The 23457-nt window shown below is 42.2% G+C and overlaps 1 protein-coding gene across 5 annotated transcripts in view; it reads right to left on the reverse strand.

The window, feature by feature from the left end:
- ABCB1 (ATP binding cassette subfamily B member 1) overlaps nucleotides 1-23457 on the reverse strand; it is a 97583-nt gene that overhangs the window by 41585 nt on the left and 32541 nt on the right. For 4 of the 5 annotated variants that reach the window (XM_039527801.1, XM_039527802.1, XM_039527799.1 and 1 more), the window contains exons 8-15: nucleotides 22510-22681; nucleotides 21284-21408; nucleotides 15337-15508; nucleotides 8560-8673; nucleotides 5589-5699; nucleotides 3632-3757; nucleotides 3242-3445; nucleotides 2179-2349 (exon numbers count right to left, since the gene is read on the reverse strand). In XM_039527801.1, coding sequence (XP_039383735.1) covers nucleotides 2179-2349; nucleotides 3242-3445; nucleotides 3632-3757; nucleotides 5589-5699; nucleotides 8560-8673; nucleotides 15337-15508; nucleotides 21284-21408; nucleotides 22510-22681 — 1195 coding nt within the window. Of the gene's footprint in view, nucleotides 1-2178; nucleotides 2350-3241; nucleotides 3446-3631; nucleotides 3758-5588; nucleotides 5700-8175; nucleotides 8281-8559; nucleotides 8674-15336; nucleotides 15509-21283; nucleotides 21409-22509; nucleotides 22682-23457 lie in introns of those variants that run through there. The other variant, XM_039527804.1, reaches the window with a different exon arrangement.

The following is a 23457-nucleotide window of genomic DNA, read 5'->3' on the forward strand; positions in this document are numbered from 1 at the left end:
TAAATTCTGTACTAAACTGATACAAGCATCTTATAGTCCAGCTAGAGGCTCCAAGCTATGTGTAATTCAGTTTCAATTCTTCACTGAAAATCAATATACTTCCAGTTTGACTGTTTATTACATTCCTTTCTGAAGAGACACTGAAGGTGCCAATAGTAACATGTGGTCTGTGCTGAGAAGAACAGCACCTAGATCTGACAACTTAATATTGTTACATAATTTTAAGGATTGAAACAATCTTTTACTCCCAATCAAGGAATAGCTTGTTTTAGCTGTATGTGAAGAGAATACTGTTGCTCTGATGTTGAAATCCACTCCCAACCACAAATTAAGGATTGGAGGAGTTAGTATTTTATGAAAAAAGAATATGACATTGATAACCTGACAATTTCAAGGTATCTAAGAAGACTCCTGTAAGTTAGAAGCAAACCCTAACAGAAGATAATTAAGTATAAGTACAAAAGAGCCAGATGGTTCTCTCTGCAAGAGCAGAAACTATAAACTGAGCAGATCTTTGAGGGAGACTGAAAAGAGGAGTCCCCCTTCTCTAGACCTGAGTCTGGAGTTGAGCAACAGCTAGCTGAGGGGTCTGGAAACCTCAGTGGTCCCCTGGCAGTCTGCATGGCAGGTCTTCCCCAGAGTTCTAGGACCTGTAGGCTCCCAATTCCATGACAGTGAAAGTAGAAGTCTGAGAACCCAAAGGATTTCTAGACTCCAGCTTTTTGGACTGCCGAGCTCCCAACTCCATGGCAGGGAGCATGGAAGCCCTCCCATGGCAGGACTGCCCAGGCAGGGGCCAAGGACCCTGGAAGCCCAGGCTTCTGGCCCCAGAGCAGCCTGTATGGAATATCATTAAAAAAATGTACAATCAGATGTATTGATGCAAGGCGCTCTGTTAAGATTTGTGGGGATCCAGATTCACAGTTTGGACAAGTGAATGCTCTTCAAACAATGTGCCTCCATCAACCGAATCACTTGTAGGAGGAGTTATGAGCTGGAAGAGAGGTTCCTGACTGTGCACGCTGGGAAAAGGCTTCAGGAGCAGAGACACCATGTGAATATTGGAGAATTTGGATAAAATTCTAAATTTCAAAAGGGCTCAGTTTTGCCTCTAAGGCACAGACCTGCATTGGTAGGATAGAGTAGAGCTACGTTGCTCCAGGAGCAGCACTGGGAGGTATCCTGACTCATAGAGGCACATGATGAATATCAAGAGCATGATTATTGCGCTAGCAATTTAGGGGATCACATAATTCTTATCCTGTCAGACACACCCTCAATCCAGCTTAATCAAGTAGGGGACCGATGGGGATTCAATTTCTATTGTAGCTGATGGCATTTACTCCATGAACGCCTGGCTCATGGCAAATCTTTCAGAGGTAAATTATAACGCTCTCTCCCGTATGCCTCACACAACAGCAGATCCTTCTCTGAAAAATCTTCAGTGTCTCAAAGAGGAGATGCAGATGTCTGGATAGACCAGGAGTCACACTGATATATGTGCCACAAAAGGCATGTGATAGAATCCTGGATTGCATAATATTGCCAAGAAGCACAGAGTGCGACTGATCAACGGCTGGGTGTACATATATCCAGTCCAAATCATCAGCTAGACAAATGTTTCCCAGCCTACCCCAGTCCCTGTGGCAGACACACCAGAAAGACCAGGCAGAGGCTGATGGAACCTCATTTTGGAAGTATGTACTGTACATACAGTCATGCTTACCCATAAAGTAATATGAATACTCACATAATGAGACCGAGAAAGGATGGGGAAAGAAGTCTCAAGGATGTGGTTGCTACTGGTTGAGTAATAAGTTGAACTATATTGTAAACATGGGCACATGCACAATACAGACAACAAAGAATACAGGATAGGCAAAGATCCGTGTAGCCAACTGCCTTAAACAATTCGGTTAAAATTTAAAAAAATGTTGAAGTGATGAAGTAAATGTAACCCTTAGTGAAGCCGTTTAGCTAAATATATTGCTGGTGAGTTGGAATTTCAAATTGTGTTTTTAAATGTATTTATTTTAAAAGCATTTCAGTGTACCCTCAAGTCAATGGCAAATAAATATAAATTATATATAAATTAAAATTTACTCAGAAAGTTTAGCTCACACCTGCTTATGCAAAATTTGAAAAGTTTAAAGATTTTTGTTTTAAAGTTATACAGACCTTATCCAGTGCTGTTTGCACAACTGATTCACTTTCAGTGTCCAAAGCTGAAGTTGCCTCATCGAGCAGAAGAATCTTGGGATTGCGAACCAGAGCTCGTGCAATAGCTATTCTCTGTTTCTGACCTCCACTCAGTTGTGCCCCTCTTTCTCCCACCATGGTTTCAAACTTCTGCAAAGGTATTGATAGGTTTTCAGATCTCTCAATGATATATTTATTTTAACATGTAATACTAATAAAAGACAGTGTAAAGACAGAGATGTGCTCAATCTGCAATGCCCACAAAATCTTTTTCTTTTACCAAAGCACAGCCAAGGAGACTGTATCATAAGCAGGTCATATGATTTTATCTTCCTATTTTTTGTGTTTGCAGGATTCTGATATTTTTCAGTTTAAAGCAGGGGTCCTCAGACTTCATTCCACTGCGACCCTCTTCTGAGAACAAAAATTACTACATGACCCCAGGAGTGGAGACTGAAGCCTGAGCCTGCCCGAGCCCTGCTGCCCTGGGCTCTGTGTGTGTGTGTGTGTGTGTGTGTGTGTGTGTGTGTGTGTGTGTGTGTGTGTGTGTGTGTGTGTGTGTGTGTGTGTGTGTGTGTGTGTGTGTGTGTGAGAGAGCGCGCTGAAGCCCAAGGGATTTAGACCCAGACAAGGGGCCTGTAAACTGAGCCCTGCCACCCAGGGCTGAAGCTCTCTGGCTTTGGCTTCAGCCCCGGGCAGTGGGATTTAGGTTTCGACCCTGGGCCCAGCAAGTCTAAGCCAACCCTGGTAACCCCATTAAAACAAGGTTGCAACCCACTTTGGGGTCCTGACTCACAGTTTGATAACTGCTGGTCTAAACCATCTCTGCAAAGTATTCATCAAACCATGACTTGCAGATTTAAAATTATTTTGATTCTATCATCTTTCAAGCAAGATGTGAAAAAGCCCTGGCAAGGTTGGAATTGGCAATTATGGATTTAGCTCACTCTAACTTCTGAGTTATGGAAACTCCTCTTAAGGAGCTATTTGGTATTAGAAGGTTTAATAGAGAAGAATTTGACAACAGAGTTGACTTGCTTACATCAGGCAGTTTCATGATAAAGTCGTAGGCATTGGCTTCCTTGACAGCTTTTTCAATCTCTTCCATAGTGACATCTTCACGGCCATAGCGGATGTTTTCTGCAATAGTAGTAGCGAATAGCACAGGTTCCTGATTCACCACACCAATAATCTCCCTCAGATATCTTAAATTTAGTGTCTTAATATCCTGCCCATCAATAGTAATCTAAATGTAAAGAAAATTAAAACATGGATGTAAGTGTCCCAATCAAGGATACACACTCCTCCAAAATTACCTATATTATTTAGGAAGACATTTGTATTTTGCCATCTAAACATCAGTAGTCAGGCCACTGCTAAACATTACAGTAATTTGCTATATAACTCATCCAGCTCAGTTCAGATGTCTTACCATGCCCTTCTCTGGATCATAAAATCTCTGGATCAGTTGAACAGTTGTACTTTTCCCACAGCCACTGCTACCAACCAAGGCTACTGTCTGGCCACAATTAACCTTCAGATTCAAGCCTTTCAATATCTACATAAGAAAATAATAATGAAAAAAATTAACCAAAACATAATGGGTCAATTTCTGCTCTTCCTTACATCATATAAATCTGGAGGAAGTCCAGTGACTTCAGTGGAATTTCTCCAAATTTTCAGCAGAACTTGATTCAATATCAGTACATTGCACAATATAGTTGCTGTTTACACCAGGGCTCACTTTGCGTTTTCTGCTGAACGATTGCCACATATACATACTACATTCTGTCTTTATGTAGTAGCATCCTCATTTATCAACCACACCCTTTTTATGAGCATTTACCATGCAACCTGGAGGGTGAACTAATTGCAGTAGAACCAATATATGGTGAACGCAGACATATCAAAACATGTTTATTTTGTTGTGATGCAAAAACCTCTTTTCTTGCCTTGAATTCCCTACAGTTGTACTCATTCATATTGGAATTTTTACACTTGTCTATACTGGCAAAATTGATAGCCATAATTTACCCCTGATGGGGAATTATGATGATAAAAGTTGGTAGTGTAGATGTGGCCAAAGTCCTGACCAACACTAGGGAAATTTTGCAATAATTTCTTATCATTACTAATATTGCTCTACTACTGATGGCAAAGTTGGGATCCATTATGTAGATGGGATACTAGCATTTTATGTACAATGTTGATTAGCCCTGTTCTGAACATTTCTAGATAATACATTGCTTAAAATGCCAGCAGCTCTTATACAGTTGGTTCCCAACTTTGCTGTCACCTGTGAATCTGAACAAGTGCTCGCAATGGTGGCAAATCTTTGAAAATGTCCCAAATGTAGATAAAGCTCCAGTGCATGCCAACACTAGGGGACTTTACAGAAAAATACTCACCAATGAAGAGATGCTTTTTGGAGGATTCCCTAATGAAGACATGACCTTTGAGTGGAGTTTCTTCACTTTAGTAAAGTTTCCCTTTACTATAAACAGGTTTTCTTGTACTAATCCCTTTTGAATGCAGCATTTCACAGCTAAAGTTGGTGTAAAGTGCTGCATTCCATGGGGATTTAATCTTTCCTACCTCCTCTGCTCAACCAGACAGGCAGAGCAGGGAAGATGCCATTAAACTCTGTGGTGGAAGAGAAAAAGAAGAATCCCTTCCCAGGCTTTCAGTTTTACAGTAGTGCCCTACTCCTGACTGGAAATGGAATCCTGGTCTACACAGAAGGGCCCTTGTAGCTGTCAGCACTAGCTACCCAACTTCAGGGAATGAAGAGAGCTCTTGAAAACCTATGCTGAGATGAAGATATGGAGATCTGCCACTTGGGCATTTTCATGTTACACTGAAAAGCAATTTTAGTACTTTTTTAGGGGGGAAATAGAAGCTAATAATGCTTAATTATAAGAGAGCTCCTCTGTAATGCCATAGGAAGGAAGTAATTAAATTTAACAGAAACTGCCATTACCTAATGAAGATATATTGTATTTAAACACATTTTAACAGACTTGTACCATGGATACTTGTGGAGGTCTTTATACCATCATTCTTACTGGGCTAAAATAAATATTTTTTCTCGATATAACTATATTAGCAGATGGGATTGGGTTTATAATAGCAACAGATCCTTTAACTTTTGTGCAAAAGTTTTCACTAGGAAAACTAAGTAATTTCTTAACTTAAGTTAGCTAGCCTGAGGTAAAATCTTAGTGAAAACAAGGCACTTTGTGGTTTTCACACAAGTTAGCAGTACAAGCTAAAGAGGGAGGCTTTTGCTAACTCCACCTTTTGAAAATGTGTTTATAGTGATGTTTCCCTGTCACTAAATGATCAATTTATCTTTAATTTGGAATGTATGTGATCTTCATTTCCAGTACCTTTACATCTTGCCTAGATGGATAATTGAAGTAAACATTGCGGAATTCCAAATTCCCTCTAATGTGGTCTGGTTTGTAGCCAGTCTCTGAAAAACTGTCAATTTGAGGTTCCTAGGTAGAACAAAACACCAAACAGAAATGAAAAGGAAGAAAAGAGTAAATTTGATCATGTTTCCTAATGACATTCTCATTACATTATGCCACCTGCTAAAAGTCTTAGAATAGAATGTAATTATTTAGCGATATTAAGTGTAATTTTTTGGTGGCTTGAGTGAAATCAACAATTACACTGGCAGGTGAGGCTTCCAACCCATGTCACCAGTATTACCTGTTTTGTCTCTTCATTACTCTGCTCCTTAACTACATATGCAATAGGGGGGAAAGAACTTTGAAAAAAAAGAACCAATAAAAACTTTTGTTTGAATTTAGTAGACAGCATTAGAGATTGAGTTCCTCTATTTATCCACAGGACAGCTGCAGCACAGCTGGCAGCAAACTTTACCACATTGCCTCACCCTGACCTGGATGGATCACCTCTAGGAAGTTAAGGCCTTGTCTACACTGCCACTTTACAAAGCTGAAACTTCCTTGCATAAGGGTGTGAAAAAATATGGCAGTGTAGACATATGCCTTTTCATGCTTCAGCCATCATTCCAGAGGCAGGGCCGGCTCCAGGCACCAGCACAACAAGTAGGTGCTTGGGGCGGCCAAAGGAAAGGGGCATGCTCTTCAGCAGCAATTCGGCAGCGGGTCCCTCAGTCCCTCTCGGAGGGAAGGACCTGCTGCTGAATTGCCGCCGAAGAATGAAGCAGTGGCAGTAGAGCTGTTGCCGAAGTGCTGCCGATCGCGGCTTTTTTTTTTTTTTTTTTTTGTGGTGCCGCATGGGGGTGGCAAAAATGCTGGAGCTGGCCCTGTCCAGAGGACAGGCTTCCATGCTCATGACGCTCGTTAAAAAAATAACGTGTTAATTAAATTTGTAACTGAACTCCTTGGGGGAGAATTGTATGTCTCCTGCTCTGTTTTGCCCACATTCTGCCATATATTTCATGTTATAGCAGTCTCAGATGATAACCCAGCACATATTGTTCATTTTAAGAACACTTTCACTGCAAATTTGACAAAATGCAAAGAAGATACCAATGTGAAATTTCTAAAGATAGCTACAGCACTCGACCCAAGCTTCAAGAATCAGAAGTTCCTTCCAAAATCTGAGAGGGACGGGGTGTGGAGCATGCGTTCAGAAGTCTTAAAAGAGCAAAACTCTGATGCAGAAACTACAGAACCCATACCACCAAAAAAGATAATCAATCTTCTGTTGGTGTCATCTGACTCAGATGATGAAAATGAACATGCATTGGTCCGCACTGCTTTGGATCGTTATCGAGCAGAATCCATCATCAGCATGGACGCATGTCCTCTGGAATGGTGGTTGAAGATGAAGGGACATATGAATCTTTAGCACATCTGTCACGTAAATATCTTGCGACACCAGCTACAATAGTGCCATGCAAACACCTCTTCTCACTTTCAGGTGACATTGTAAACAAGAAGCAGGTAGCATTATCTTCTGCAAACGTAAACCGACTTGTTTGTCTGAACAATTGGCTGAACAAGAAGTAGGACTGATTGGACTTGAAGGCTCTAAAGTTTGACATTGTTTTATTTTTGAATGTAGGGGTTTTTTGTACATAAGTCTACATTTGTAAGTTCAACTTTCATTATAAAGAGATTGCACTATAGTACTTGTATTAGGTGAATTGAAAAATACTATTTCTTTTGTTTTTTAAAGTGCAAATATTTGTAATAAAAATAAATATAAAGTGAGCACTGTACACTTTGTATTCTGTGTTATAATTGAAATCAATATATTTGAAAATGTCAAACATCCAAAAATATTTAAATAAATGGTATTCTATTATTGTTTAACAGCATGATTAATCAAGATTATTTTTTTAATTGCTTGACAGCCTTATTCAAAATATTTTTATCTTCTTAAGCCCCAATTCTCAAGTTCTCAGCCCATGGAACTTCCATTGGCTTTTAAATGAAGTCAGTGGGAGTTCCAAGTTTTGAAGGCTTGCCTAATCTAGCCCTTAGGCCTCGTCTACTATACTTTTTTGAGAAAATGCTCACAATTGCACCATCAGTGGTGCAGCTCCACTGGCTGTAACAATAGCAGCAGCGCTAGTGTAGACTGAGAAGCAGAGTTTTTAATCACCATTATTTCCAGCCCTATCCTGAGCAGGTCTGGAATCTTTGGTTGTAAAAACAGCAGCAAGCATGTAACCCCCACCTACACTAGTGCTCCAACCATTGCTACCACCAGTGCAGCAAGAGTTGGAAATTTTAGAAAAAACAGATTAGTGTAGGCAGAGCAACTGACTGATAAATACACCTCCCATAGTGTCATTGCTTACATACACACATTCCTATTTATAAGGAAACAAATAAGCTGTTTCACATTTTGGACATTAAGGTAGATGTTAAACAGTCAAATAACTGGAAATAAACCCGGGATTGACTCAGACCTGTAAATTATGAATAGCTAAAGACATATAATCTCACAAAAAATTAAGCTTAGACTCACAAGCGCCATTATTGTTTTCTCCTCTTTCTTGTTTAGACTCTCAGTAAAAAAATATTTGATTATGCAAGTTTCACAAGGATTTTTGGGGTTTGATTTTCAGTTCTGCTTTAATCTGGCCTCCTTTTTGACTCTGCAGTGTTGAAAGTAGAAATAATTCCAGGCACAAATTTGCACCTACAATTTTATTCATGAGTATACATGATGCTATTTAAATATCTAAATATCTCATTGCCACACCATGTCAGATAATTAGACATTTTAATGACTTCAAATTGCACTCACATTTTTTTTGTGCCTGTTAATCACAGACCCAGAAAGAGAGCCATGACCTAAAAAATCTGACTCACTTTATTTTCAAATGATAGTCATAACAAAGATACTTACATTGTCTATGATATTAAAGATTGCATAGGCGGCTCCCCTTGCATTAGCAAACGCCTCCATACCTGGTGCAGTCTGTCCAACACTAAACGCCCCAATTAATATAGCAAAAAAGACCTAAACAAAAAGTACAAGAATGCTACCAGGTTATCCAGTCATCAAACTGTAATGAGATAACTACATTTATTCATGAATACCTACTAATATTAGTGCAAAAGCTTTCATGTCTGTTATACAAGTTCAGCATGTCTAGATTCAAAGAAGAAAAGAAAGGAAGGGCAACTACTGAGGCAAAAGATAAAGGACAAGAGGAAGAAAAGGGACTCTAAGATGGGAATCATGTTCCTTCATGAGATGACCCCAAGATAGATATTGCTTAGACTCGGGTGCTGATGCTTGGGACAAGCCAGAGATGGTTTGAGGCGCTAGGTTAACCCCCCTACAGACATAAGTAAACAAAGCTATATATAACAAACAGGACAGCCAACCTTTAGGGACTGAGTCTTTTTACTGCTAAAAATATTTTAAATGTTAACTGGCTTTTTGACCAAAACAAATGTTTTCATGGAAAATTTTCATTTTTGCCATAATTTTCCCATTTTTGACAAAAGGATAGAAACTGAAACTTTTCATCAAAAATGCTTTTCAGAAACTGAAAATCTTTTGCATTTCAGTTGCTTCCTCACTCCCTCTCCCAAACTGAAAAAAAATCATGGAAAGTTTTGAAAAGACAGGCATTTTTTTAACAGCTTTATTCTCATATCTGGCCAAATAGATTCCCCTCATCTTCCTGGGAAAATAGAGAGGAAGTCCCTCTGACAGTCTCTTTCTTTAGAAATTTTTCTCTTTACAAGACGCCACTTGTGATGACCCACTCCTTTGCTGCTCAAGCTTATGGTTTTATGTTAAGAGTTTTAGTATCATGTGGGCTGGTTTTATGTCTCTGTGTGTCTGGAGTTATTGTGTGTGCTGGTTGTGTTGTTGTGGAGGGCAGGTGGTTCCCTGGGCAGACAGCTCTCTGGGAACACAGCTCTAAGAAACAGTAAACTGATGACTCAGGGGAGTGTGTGAGTCATGCTAGGAGATTTGTATTGATTTGTGTGAAAGTTGTGCCTGAGGAATTTGTATTTTGTTGTACGGGTGGCATATTAATGTCTGAAGAACTATGGTATTGTGCCTAAATACCCCATCATTTGTGCTGTCTCTGGCTTATCACTTACTACAACCAATAAAATTGTTGCATGCAAATTAGCTGTAGAGTAAGGGTGATGATTGGTTGAGTTACCTCAGATATTGCACACCTTTTTTGTGTGTAGACAGGGTTGTAGTGAGTCATTCTCCAAAGACAATTCTGTTACTCTTTCAGCTTCCCTAAACTATGCAAAGTCCCAGCTTCCCTTTTATAGAGAACTCAGGAATGAGGGTGCATTAGGGCTGTAAATGTCCCAGAAAGTCTGCTCCATCCACTGGAGGCAGTTTTTAAAGCTCCTTTTGACTCAGAAATAAAACACAATATGTTTAATGTATTTTTAAAAGAATATCTTTTCCAATCTCTGTCAGTTGGTTTCAGAAGGTTAAAGTATCCCAGGCCTACTACCAGCAAACACAGAGCCAAACATTTCAGACACAGTTCATATTTGCATGACACTGACATGCTTGCTACATTAGAGGCAGAATCTAAATCTAAAGCCGCTTGGGCAGCCCCTGGGCCAGCTGCACTGGCTGCTGCTGGGACAGTCTCAGGCCAATATGCCCCTCCTTCCCACAGCAGCCGGAGTTTGTGTGTGGGAGAGAACTAGGGCAGGGGGTTGGGGCATGGGAGGGGGTGAGGGCTCTGGATGGTGCTTACCTTGGGAGACTCCTCAGAAGCAGCGACATGTCCCTCCCTCAGCTCCTAGGCGAAGATGCAGCCAGGCGGCTCCATGTGCTGCCTCTGCCTGCAGGCCAATGGGAGCTACAGAGCTGGTGCTCAGGAGGGAGGCAGAGCACAGAGCCCTCTGGCCACATCTCTGCCTAGGAGCCGAGGGACATGTCACCGCTTCTGAGGAGCCACGCGGAGCCAGGTAGAGAGCTTGCCAGCCCTGCCAATCCCCACCCCCTCTGAGCAGCAGTGGGGGTCCCAGGCTGTCCCCGCCAGAGCACCTCGGGACCCCTGGTGCCCCTGGGCCATCCATCTCAGATCACCCAAGATTTAGTCCAGGGTATATAATACAATCATGGACAGGTCACAGGCTGTGAATTTTTGTTTACTGCCCGTGACCTGTCCATGACTTTTACTAAAAACACCCGTGACTAAAACGTAGCCTTAGTCATGGCTGACTGGAAATAAAGTAAACTTGTGAGAGGGTGAACAGCAATGTGGAAATGTGTGTCCTGAAGGTTGAGAGATGCAAACCAATCTCCAGAATCTAGAGAGAGAATTATAAGTGCAAGGGTCACCATCCTGAATTTCTGGTGTTTCATATAGTTATTGAGGTGTGTGAGATCTAATATTAGTCTCCATCCTCCATCCTTTTTGGGGCCAGAAAATACTTGGAATAGAACCCTTTCTTCCTGTGCTTAAGTGAACAGGTTCTATGGCTCCTTAACATAGAAAAAAGGCAATCTCCTGACTCAGTGATTTATCATGAAATCTGTCCCAGAAAAGGAACAGGAAGGGGAGAGAGAGACAGACATAAAATGGATGGAATAATTGGATGTTACAACCTCCAAAGCCCATTTGTCAGATGTTATTGTCTCCCAAGCAGATCAAAAATGAGAGAGGTGGAATCCAAAAGGGGGAAAGAGGGCTGGAGAGTGCAACAGTAGATTCTTGTGAAATGGATGGTTTGGACTCTTGACCAAGCTATGAAAAGTGATGCTTGGACAATGCAAGTAGCTGCGATGAAGTGGTTATAAAAATGGATGGTTTCTTCTTTGAATACCTAAATCTCTTAGCTAGAAGCTCAGGTGGTTTGTGAAAACCAGAAAATTGAGCTGGGCATGACCTCTGCACTGTTTGAGACCTACTATACTTTTCTTATTTGCTGACACATAGATCCAAAGGGATCTGATAGTGGCTTTCAAATCCTTCAGTGTGTAAAGTGAATCATCCATACAGTCAGAAAACAATTTATGACCATCAAAGGGAAGGTCCCTCTACAGAAAACCAGATAGTTGGTGCCAAGTTGCTCATCACATCATGATTGCAGAGGATATGGATCGGACTGCATCCAAGGATATGGATTGGGCTGCATCAACTGCATCCAAGGAGGCCCGTAGAAATGTCTCCACCAAGAGCTGACCCTCACTTGTGAGGGCCTTTAAATGCTCCCAATGTTCTACTGGCAAATATTCAGTACAGTAACTCCTCGCTTAATGTTGTAGTTATGTTCCTGAAAAATGCTACTTTAAGCAAAACAATGTTAAGTGAATCCAATTTCCCCATAACAATTAATGTAAATGGGGAGTGGGGGGAGGATGGTTAGGTTCCACAAAAGACGTGTGTGTGTGTGTGTGTGTATACACACACACATACACACAGTATAAGTTTTAAACAAACAATTTAATACTGTACACAACAATGATGATTGTGAAGCTTGGTTGAGGTGGTAGAGTCAGAGGGTGAAAGAGGGTGGGATATTTCCCAGGGAATGCCTTGCTGCTAAATGATGAACTAGCACTCTGCTGAGCCCTCAAGGGTTAACACATTGTTGTTAATGTAGCCTCACACTCTACAAGGCAGTATGAATGGAGGTAGGAGACACAATAGACGCATGGCTGCGGCAGCAAACATTCCCTGCGGAAACTGAACGTGATGATGAACACACATTAAGTGAGGAATTACTGTAGTCTTGTTTAGACATGATGGTTTGCTATTCAAAATTGTAGTGTCACAGAGGAATAGCTTTTGCAACTGAAAAGATCAAGGCTCTTCTGGTCTTTGCTATAGGGAATAGCCTTTCTGTTATGCTACCTCCCACATTCATTAACTGCATCTACAACCAAGGAATTTGGTGACAGATGTGAAAATAAAAATTTGAAATCCTTGGCTGGGACATAATATTTTTGGTTGGCATACTTACAAGTCAGGAGTGCTGTAACTGGAGTTTGCCAATTGGTCCTGACCAGTACTAAAAGAGCCGTGTTAATTGGAAGTGCCACACATGCTGAAGCAGAGGTCTGTAAAATGTCCAGGAGTTTATGGTGGGAGTCCTGGGATTGTTCAAGAGGAATCTAAAGTGCATCTGTGATCCACTTCATCAGCTGCTGGAATTGCCTGAATTCATCTGCCATTGAAGATGGTGCAGGCATTTCAGCCTCATCCAGTGATGACAAGGAAAGATTCATCTGAGGTGTTACTTCCTGATAAGCCCTTGCCTCTTGTTCTTCAAAGGTGTCCTCTACTGTTTCTGGCTGGTAAGGAGGGAGTGAAGGTATGGGAGAGCAAAAATGTCTATGCTCCCTGCAGGGGGAAAGCAGGGCCCTCAGAAATTGTTGACAATACAGGACCCATGGATCCCAATAAGACCAATGAGGTGGACCATAAGGCATAGGTGCAGGTAGCCACTGTTGGTTACCCCAGGTGGTCAGAGGTCAAGGTCACCTCTCCTTCTTTCTCTCTGCATGTGGAGGAGAATAACATTCCTTTGAGTAAACAGGAGATCCTCAAACAGAAAGTTGCAAGTCACAGTCATTCGTATATTCCATTGGAGGTGATAAGTGCTTTCCCTGAATGGAAGAAGATGGGGAACCAGACGGTCCTGACAAGAAAGGTGCTGTCAATGGTCCATTGGATCTTGGTACTGAGAGGCGAGCAAAACTAGACAGTAGAGGAAACTCAATTCATTGGGTACAAAGAGGCCTCTTGAGTAACAGAATGCCTGTGGCACCAGAGGAACAATGGAGGTCGAAATTAACTGCAACTGGCTAGTAAGTGCTGTAAAGTGAACCTGTGCAAGCATAGATTCAGATGGAGCAGTCCAGGGTGGTGAAGTAGATACTGAGGGTACTAAGGAGCCAGACGGTGACAATCTCTTTGTCATAGAATGTCTGCTGACATAGCTGTGAGTGACTACCTGTAGCAGAGGATCTCTTCAGCACCAATTCCTTTTTGGAAGAGGCATAGCTTTTAGAAGCCTTAGATACCTTCATGGTACCAGATGTACTTGGAGCCTCAGTAATACTCCACTTGGGGTCTGCGATCTAATAGTTATTCTTCTCTTGATGATATTTTCACTTAGAGTGCAAGACTGTTGATATGACAGGTACAGACATAGACCTCTCATCCCCTGAAGTTTTTGGTGACCTCAAAGAGGATGGGACACAGAGTCCAATACTAACCAAGAAGGATTCCCAGTAGGAAGAACAACATTTAAAACCCGGGGATTCCGGCATACCCCAGAAATAAGAGTCCAAAATTAACCCCTGAAAGGGGGAAAACACAAAAGGGAAAGAACAACTCCAAACTAACTAAATCGAACTAATTAATTACTATCTAACAAACATGGTAAATTGGACATGCTTAGTGCTCCATCTCAGGCTGATGACAGTTGAGAAGAAATTGATGGCGGTTCACCCATGCAGCCCTATATATCCTTGCTAGAGACCATGAGGACATGTAGGGCAAATGTGTGGGCCGAATGAGCACTGCTACCAAAAATCTCCAGTCAAAGGTGCAGGAGATGCATGCACACCTGAAATGGAGCACCCATAGGGACACATGTTTTGGAGGCTGAAGGGTTTGAAGGTTGTGCTGTTGGGAGCCGGTATGTTGGGATGAAGGGAAGATGTTGGGGGCTGTAGTGAGTGGGATGTATGTCAGGGCTGCTGGACTGTGTGTGGTGGTTGTTAGGATAAGTTGGAGGGTTGTGAACGGTTGTTGGGGTATATGTGGGGCAGGAGGGGCATTCTAGAGTCTGTGTGCAATGGGGTATGTATGAGGTATTGCTGTCCAGTTCATAGAAGGGAGCAGGGCCCAATTTCCATAGTACACAGGGCTCCCAAATTCTTTAATCCAGGCCTGAATCCCATCCTGGAGGGATCACCTCAAAGTGAGATGATAGTTCAGTCTCTATATTCATTGAATTCTTAGCCCCTCTACTCAGACCTCCAGCAAGGGTACCAGTCATATGCCAAAAAGGATGGTGATTTTAGTGATGTGAATATCTGTCCATTAGGAACTGACCTGATCTTGTATTTTGGCAGTAATAAAGTTGTGACACACAGAAGTGCTAGAAAGAGACTGGTCCTCATTTCCTGGCTCCACCCACACAATATAGGTGGTAGTTACAAAAGGTTATACCTCTGTCATATAACATGGGCCTCCGACTCCAGTGATTACTGAGTAGTAACAGATGGAAACAATTTTTGGTCATTACTGAGATGGTCTGAACTAAAACTAGTGACTTACAGATGAAAGGATTATGATGTTATCAATCCTATGAGACATCCACTGCCCACACAGTGGTAGTTTGATAATTACATTTTGTTTTACTTAGCATGGATGAAAACTGAGGTGCAACAGTCCAAATTCAGTGTCAGTGTACAGCATATTTATCCCCACTGACTTCAATAGGGTTGCATGCACTGTAACTCAGTGCAGACTCATTCTGTTTAAACCAGTGGTGGGCAACCTGCATCCCGTCAGGGTAATCCGCTGGCGGGCCGCGAGACAGTTTGTTTACATTGAGCATCTGCAGGCATGGCCACCCGCAGTTCCTGGGTTTAAACCCAAACAAGTTCCCAAAATTCTGTTTGGTATTTTTAATTAAAATTGTTGATCTACTGAGGTACACTCACCGTAAGGACTTTTCCAACAGTATAATCATCAGATAGCACCAAAGTGGCTCCATACCAAAATGCCAATGCATATGATGCATATATCAATAAGAAAGCAATACCCATAGAAATGTTGGCTGTAATAGCCTTCTTGATTCCAATATTTTTGGCATCTTCTAAATTTTTATGATACCTGCAAGAAAAATCACGTTGGGAATTTAAAAAAAGATAGCATATTACGTTTCTTTTTTTCACTGTGCCTATCAATAATTTTCTAAGTACAGACACCATTTTAACAAACAAACAACAATCAGATATATCAAAAATTTACATTAATTAATGTAATGACCACTCCTGCTTCCGTGACTAGGCCTGCTAGCTAATAGCGCCAATTGTAAGAAAAAAGAGGATCGATTAAAGAGAAGGGATGTTGTTAGGATATAGATATTCAAGCCTGTCTGCAAAGGCCTATACTTTAAGAATTTAGGTGTATTCTTATCACTTAGTTAGTTACAGAGGAATAAAAGAAAGACAATGATTTTGATTCTATCTGTGTAAGGGCCTTCTCTCACTGTGACAGTCTGAGGCCCTGTTTTGTCATATTGAAATAAGGCAATCTGGGGCTGTTAGGAAGGTGATCCGATCTACCACCTCCAGAGAAAGGGAAGAGCCTAGAAGATGTGGAAGAAAGTTTAGTTTAATGAATTTTCTGTCTGGTAAGAACTCACTTATCAATAGACACAGCTGTAAAACCCTTATGTCTGTATAGATGTAGTTGTAAAAACCCTTATGTCTGTATAGATGTAGTTGTGAAATCCTTGCTTCTGTATTGTTTGGTATGTTTATTTGCATTGTCTCTGTCTGGTTCTGTGATTGTTTCTGTCTGCTGTATAATTAATTTTGCTGGGTGTAAACTAATTAAGGTGGTGGGATATAATTGGTTAGCTAATCATGTTACAATATGTTAGGATTGGTTAGGTAAATTTTAGTAGAATGATTGGTTAAGGTATAGCTGTGAATATTACTATATAAATTAGGGGCAAACAGGAAGTAAGTTGGGATTTGAAAATAAGGAAAAAGGAACTTGGATTTAAGCTTGCTGGAAGTTCACCCCAATAAACATTGAATTGTTTGTACCTTCGGACTTTGGGTATTGTTGCTCTCTGTTCATGCGAGAAGGACCAGGGAAGTGGGAAAGTGAAGGAATAAGCTCTCTAACATCTGTCCATTAATTTCACTATAAGATAAGAGTTTTATAACTTCATTCAGATATACTAGTCTCTTCTCTCTACCTTAGCTAAGCTGTATTCAGTTTCCTGAAAGCCAGCTCTTCTTTTCTAGATTAAAAAGGGAAAATGATAAATTGTTTCTTAAACAAACAGTCAAAAGGACATATTCAGAGTTGGCAGTGCGGTTCCCTATTAGAAACCTGAGATAAATCTGACTGTTGAGTGGAATCCTTATGTGTACTTAAATATCCACAAGGTCCCAAATAAGTGGGAATAGAATGGGAAGCCTTCTTCAAGAGCCTGTATTCGTCTTGTCCATGAAAGACAAGTACTGTAATTCCTAATACAGACTGGAAGTATTGCAGACTAGGAAAATAATTGTCTCAAAAATAACTGCCAGGCTATTTTTAAAAAAATACATAATAATTTATTCCTCATATTTTTTCATTTTAAATGTCTTTAAATCATCCTAAAAGCACGAAATAGAAATAGTCCAACAGAGGACCTCCAGACATCCTCCCTGCAGTTGCCCTTTTGTCTCCCCGCAATTTTCCACAGATTTGTTATGTTTACTTGTGTAACCACGGGCCTGACAGAGGACCAAGAGATTCAGATCCTCAAATATAGTTGGCACCATTTTTCAGAGCTGAGTCATAATTTGTAAAATCTATCTATGTGCTTAAATGGTCCTGTCACCACAATACCTGTACACCTCACAAACCTTAAAAATGTGTAATCACAGCACTCCTGTAGGATATTATACAGAGTGCAATGGGATGTGGTTGCTGTGCAGCAACCTCTGCTGGCTGAGTATGCTGCTGCTGGTGCTCCCTGCCTCAGATGTCTTCCCCAAAATGAGTCTCTTCAGCTTTCCACATACAGGTCAGTGCTGGAGATGTGGCTTGGACCTCTGGCCATGTCATAAACAAACAACCCTTTCCAGGGTGTAGCGGAGTAATTACCCATTCTGGCCCTGACAGGGTTAAGGCCAGCCCTGGGAGAGGGCTGGGGCTGTAAGAAAAAGCCCAGGCCACGCCCCAAACAGAGCACAGCAGGTCCTTATAAAAGGCTGCTAGCTTGGAGCTAGGGTAGCTCTCTCTGGTCTTGGAGGAAGCAGGGCCTGGCTGTCAGTTGCAAAGGTACTGGGAGTGAAGCAGGGCTGGGGAAAGGCCAGAGGAGCAGTGGAGCTCCATCCTGGTGACTCCCCACAGGGCTGCCCAGAGGATTCAGGGGGCCTTGGGCAGGGCCGGGTCTTCGGCGGCAATTCAGTGGCAGGTCCCTCTCAGAGGGAAGGACACGCCGCCAAATGCAGCCGAAGAATGAAGTGGCAGCGGTAGAGCAGCCAAAGTGCTGCTGATCACGGCTTTTTTTTTTTTCCCGCCACTTGCGGCGCTTGTACTCACCGGGCAGTGCTCCGAGGCTTCGGCAGCACTTCAGCGGTGGGTCCTTCACTCGCTCCGAGTCTTTCGCTGCACTGAAGGACCTGCTGCCAACGACCTGGAGTGAGTGAAGGGCCCGCTGCCAAAGTGCCGCCGAAAACCCAGAGCGGCTCGCGGGGCCCCGGGCCTGGGGCAAATTGCCCCACTTGCCCCCCTCTCTGGGTGGCCGTGACTCCCCAGGCTGCAGGGCCTGGTCCTAGGCCCACCCCTGAGGTACTGGGTGTTAGAGGAAGACAGCAGGTCCTACCCCCTTGCCTGTGATGACTGGCTCTTATACTGCAGTCTGCTGTAGGGAGTGGGGGCTCATTGCTGACTGGCAGTAGCCACCAGCTGAGGCAAGGTGGGATTAGGGGGTTGAGGGTCCTTGGGGAGGGGAGACCCTGAGAGTGAGGGGTTACTGCCAGGGGGCAGCACCCCAGATAATGGGGCACCGGAGTCCAGGAGGGACACAGAGGCCAAGCAGTAGTGGGACACCGGCCTACAGAGGGCGCTCCAACTACTGGAGAGCTAATTCCCTGAGACGACCAACAGGAAGCATTGCAGGGGTGAGTCCCGAAACGCTACACAGGGCAACAAAAGTCCAGCTAATAAGTCCCAATAAACAAAAATGTTCTTCCATCCTTCAGGAGCTTCTCTTTAGCTGCTCTCAACCCCTTTCAGGGCTACCTGTGAGTCTTTCCCCCACTCCAATATAGAGCACTTTGCTCCCAGGTGGCTTCCCCTGGAGTACTGTTCTCAGCCCTTTCCTGGGCCCTGTTTTCTCCCTGCCTGCCAGCCTATAGTTCCACAACCCAGACTGATCTCCCTCAGCCCTTTTCTGAGGTCCAGGTATCCCTTAACCTATCACCTGATCTCCTTAGTCCTGTCCCCTCAGACTCAGAAGCAGCTAATAATTATGGTCCAGAGAGGGGGGCTGGCCTTTTGTCCTTTAAAGGGACCAGTCACTCTATGAAAGATGGCACTGAGGTACAAGCAAATTAAGTTAAATTAAATTAACTATTTAGAAAAACTGGACAAGCACAAGTCCATGGGGCCAGATGCGCAGCATCCGAGGGTGCTAAAGGAATTGGAGGATGTGATTGCAGAGGCATTGGTCATTATCTTTGAAAACTCATGGGGATCGGGGGAGGTCCCGGATGACTGGAAAAAGGCTAATGTAGTGCCCATCTTTAAAAAAGAGAAGAAGGAGGATCCGGGGAACTACAGGCCAGTCAGCCTCACCTCAGTCCCTGGAAAAATCATGGAGCAGATCCTCAAGGAATCAATTCTGAAGCACTTTGAGGAGACAAAAGTGATCAGGAACAGTCAGCAGCATGGATTCACCAAGGGCAAATCATGCCTGACTAACCTAATTGCCTTCTATGATGAGATAACTGGCTCTGTGGATGAGGGGAAAGCAGCGGATGTGTTATTCCTTGACTTTAGCAAAGCTTTTCATACGGTCTTCCACAGTATTCTTGACAGCAAGTTAAAGTATGGGTTGGATGAATGGACTATAAGGTGGATAGAAAGCTGGCAAGATCATCAGGCTCAACAGGTAGTGATCAATGGCTCCATGTTTAGTTGGCAGCCGATATCAAGCGGAGTGCACCAAGGGTCAGTCCTGGGGCCGGTTTTGTTCAATATATTCATTAATGATCTGGAGGATGGCATGGATTGCATCCTCAGCAAGTTTGCAGATGACACTAAACTGGGAGGAGTGGTAGATACGCTGGAGGGTAGGGATAGGATACAGAGAGACCTAGATAAATTAGAGGATTGGGCCAAAAGAAATCTGATGAGGTTCAACAAGGACAAGTATAGAGTTCTGCACTTAGGACGGAAGAATCCCACGCACTGCTACAGACTAGGGACAGAGTGGCTAGGCAGCAGTTCTGCAGAAAAGGACCTAGGGGTTACAGTGGACAAAAAGCTGGATATGAGTCAACAGTGTGCCCTTGTTGCCAAGAAGGCTAACAGCATTTTGGGCTGTATAAAGAGCACTGCCAGCAGATCAAGGGACGTGATCATTCCCCTATACTTGGCATTGGTGAGGCCTCATCTGGAGTACTGTGTCCAGTTTTGGGCCGCACGCTATAAGAAGGATGTGTAAAAATTGGAAGAAGTCCAGCGGATAGCAACAAAAATGATTAGAGGGTTGGAGCACATGACTTATGAAGAGAGGCTGAGGGAACTGGGATTATTTAGTCTGCAGAAGAGAAGAATAAGGAGAAATTTGATAGCTGCTTTCAACTACCTGAAAGGGGGTTCCAAAGAGGATGGATCTAGACTGTTCTCAGTGGTAGCAGATGACAGAACAAAGAGTAATGGTCTCAAGTTGCAGTGGGGGAGGTTTAGGTTGGATATTAGGAAAAACTTTTTCACTAGGAGGGTGGTGAAGCACTGGAATAGGTTACATAGGGAGGTGGTGGAATCTCCTTCCTTAGAGGTCAGGTTTGACAAAGCCCTGGCTAGGATGATTTATTTGGGGATTAGGTCCTTCTTTGAGCAGAGGGTTGGACTAGATGATCTCCTGAGGTCCCTTCCAACTCTGATATTCTGTGATTCTATGATTCTAAGTGACTTGCTTTAGGGCACATAGTGCCAAGTACCAGAAGCTGGAAGAAGAAACTCTGTGGATGAGTAAGAGAGTACTGACGAGGTGCACTCACATAGTATGGTGATGTGCACCCTAAGAAAGGTGCTGAGATGAGCTGCATGGCCTCTCTCACCTTCAGCAACCACAGTCAGTGGAGAGTTCCTGCCAAGTTTTGTGGCTCTATTGGTCATCTTTATATAAAAGGTCAGGACAAATGACAGGAATGCTGTTCCATAATACAAGAAGAATAAATGAACCTAACTTAATGGAACTATCAAGATGTGTACATGCCATGGCTTATTGAGTAACCACATAATCTTATTAGTGTTACCCTTGTCTTTTCTTTCCCCATCCCCCATCTTTGTCTGTTTACATGTCTATTTTGTCTGTTGCTTATTGTGTGATATTGAAATTAGATTGTACATCCTTTGGAGTACTGACCAGGTCTTTGTTTTGTGAGGCTCTGGAAAAATAAATAATCATTACTCAGCTTACAATAAAACCTGTAAGAGAACATTCTTATTAGGCAACTTCCTGTCTTAATTACCCCCAAAATGCACTGAGTACAATAGTGCTCTAGCTTTATTTGAAGATCACTTTCACCAAGGAACCAGTTTTGTCAGCTCCCGGGTGACCAACTTTCAGCAGTGCAGATACAAGAAAAATTCAAAACATTTAAACTGAGAGTTTAACTAGCTGATGAATGAAAACATTTTTCTGACCTTTTGATTTCTTTTTTCTGTCCTCCAAAAGCAATAACTGTCCGAATTGCTGCCAGAACTTCCTCTGCAACAGCTCCTGCTTTTGCATATGCAGTTAGTTCTTTGTCAGTGAATGCAGAGAGTATCTGTATAAAAGGAAAATATTTTAATATTTGTTCGAAGAAAAATTGAATCAGCTTGAGCATATTATTTTTGTCTTTTCACCATAGTTTCCTCTTTAAAAAAATGCATTTTAATGCCATTTATCAGAAAATAAGCCTTTTGCTTAAATACTGTAGAATGGGCCAAACCACTTATTATAAGAAATAAAGAATACATCAATTATATAAGAATTAAATTTTAGTGTTAGCGTCTATCAAAAACTGAGACCTAGATTTTCTGCTTTCACTCAGTGCATAAGTGTATGTATGGGTGGCTCATAGTGAACTGGTTATGGCTCCCTGTTTGATTCTCAGGGCAGATTTGCACCATTCTGATCCCAGGTAGGTTAGAGCAGCCAGTAGGCTGCTCTAGTTTATGCCAGTTGGCTACAGTCTGTAAGGGGCCATACAGCAGCTAGGAACATCTGGACTAGATTAGATGACCTATCAATTTCCCTTCCAGTCCTACATCTATATGATTCTATTTTCCATATGTATCCAAATATTGGGATTTTCACAAGCCAAAGGGATCAAGGGACTCAACTCCTACTGAAATTCAATGGTAGTTAGGGACCTAACTTCGTTAGGCCCCTTTGAAAATCCCAGCAAAAAGCAACAACAAATCTGGGGAAAAAGTCTATTTCTGAGACTAAGGTTTGGACTAAAAGTTTTTGTATCTGTATAACCATTTTGGTTAGGTGTGTGAGTTTTTACCAGTATAGTTACACTGATACAACCCCTACTGTGTACACAGTTATATGGTTGTAAGGGTGCCTTATAGTGGTATGGCTTCTTGCCTTTCCCATACAGGAATAAGCTATACCAATATAACCACTGTTATATCAGTAAAATTGTGTCCACACTAGGGACACTTTATCTATTGTATCACTTTAATTATGCCAGTATAGGTATAGTTCTATAATTTAACTTGTGTGTAGACAAGTCTAAAGCTATGATTTTTTTAACAGCCCTAAGGAATTAAATGTACTATGACTCTTAGTGAGGAAATTAAGAGGCTCATTCACTTGAAACAGGACACTTTAGTGTAATTTTACATCTCAGTGAAAATTCACAGCTTTCACCCACCTTTGCCCAGATTGCAGCTGAGAGTCCCAGAACAGGACTGACTGCCAGTATTACAAGGGTTAATTTCCATCCTCTTGTGAAACCAACTATAAATCCTGTGAGAAATGTAGCTATTGCCTGAAAGAGCATTCCAATTTTGTCACCAATTCCTTCATTAATTTTGGACACATCACTAAAAAACAAATTACATCCAAAGAGTTGAGGAAAGTGGAAAACACAAAAGCTTTTTTATTGATGCTGTACACTTTGTCAATTCTGTCACATTTTCTAAAGGCTCTAAGTGCAGATTAATTTAGATACAACACACTTTGTATCCACACCTAACATAGGTCACAAATGTTTCATCCAACAGAAACACACATGGGAGGAGGCCAGGGAAGAAAACCCTGTAGACTCAGAATGATTTTCTTAAACTTTACATGCAAATCTTGGAGGATTCACTTGAGGCACATGGACAACTGTGTGGAGGCGCACACTGGCTGTAGGGTCCCTCAATTCCTCTTTCCAATCTTTATCAACAGCTGCCTCCAGGACAGCTCTCCTGAGGAGAAAATAATTCAACCTTGGACAACTAGACATTCCCCATGGAAAATGTAATGTAACCTTTTCCAAATGACCTCCAACAGAGTTAAAGGTCATCCCTAGACTGCCCATTCTGGATCCAATCTATCCATTCCGTGTCATCTCCTACATGCATATATTGGAATCATTTGAAAGTTCTCTAGTGGGTCCCAGGAAAGACAGGGCGGTTCCTTTCATGTGAGCAGAGGAAAGTGATTGGGAGTTGAGGTTGCCTGACCTTTTGCCAGAATTATTCAGCATCTTGTTAGTTCAGGCCCTCAATGTGCATGAAAACTGAACTATATTTTTCCTTCTTGGTAATGATCCCTCAGGATAGGATTTAGTTGGGCAGCATGAGAATGCTGGCATGGACACTGCTGTGACATC

The sequence above is a fragment of the Mauremys reevesii genome, linkage group 2, assembly GCF_016161935.1.
Source record: "Mauremys reevesii isolate NIE-2019 linkage group 2, ASM1616193v1, whole genome shotgun sequence".
In the NCBI taxonomy this organism is placed as follows: Eukaryota; Metazoa; Chordata; order Testudines; family Geoemydidae; genus Mauremys; species Mauremys reevesii.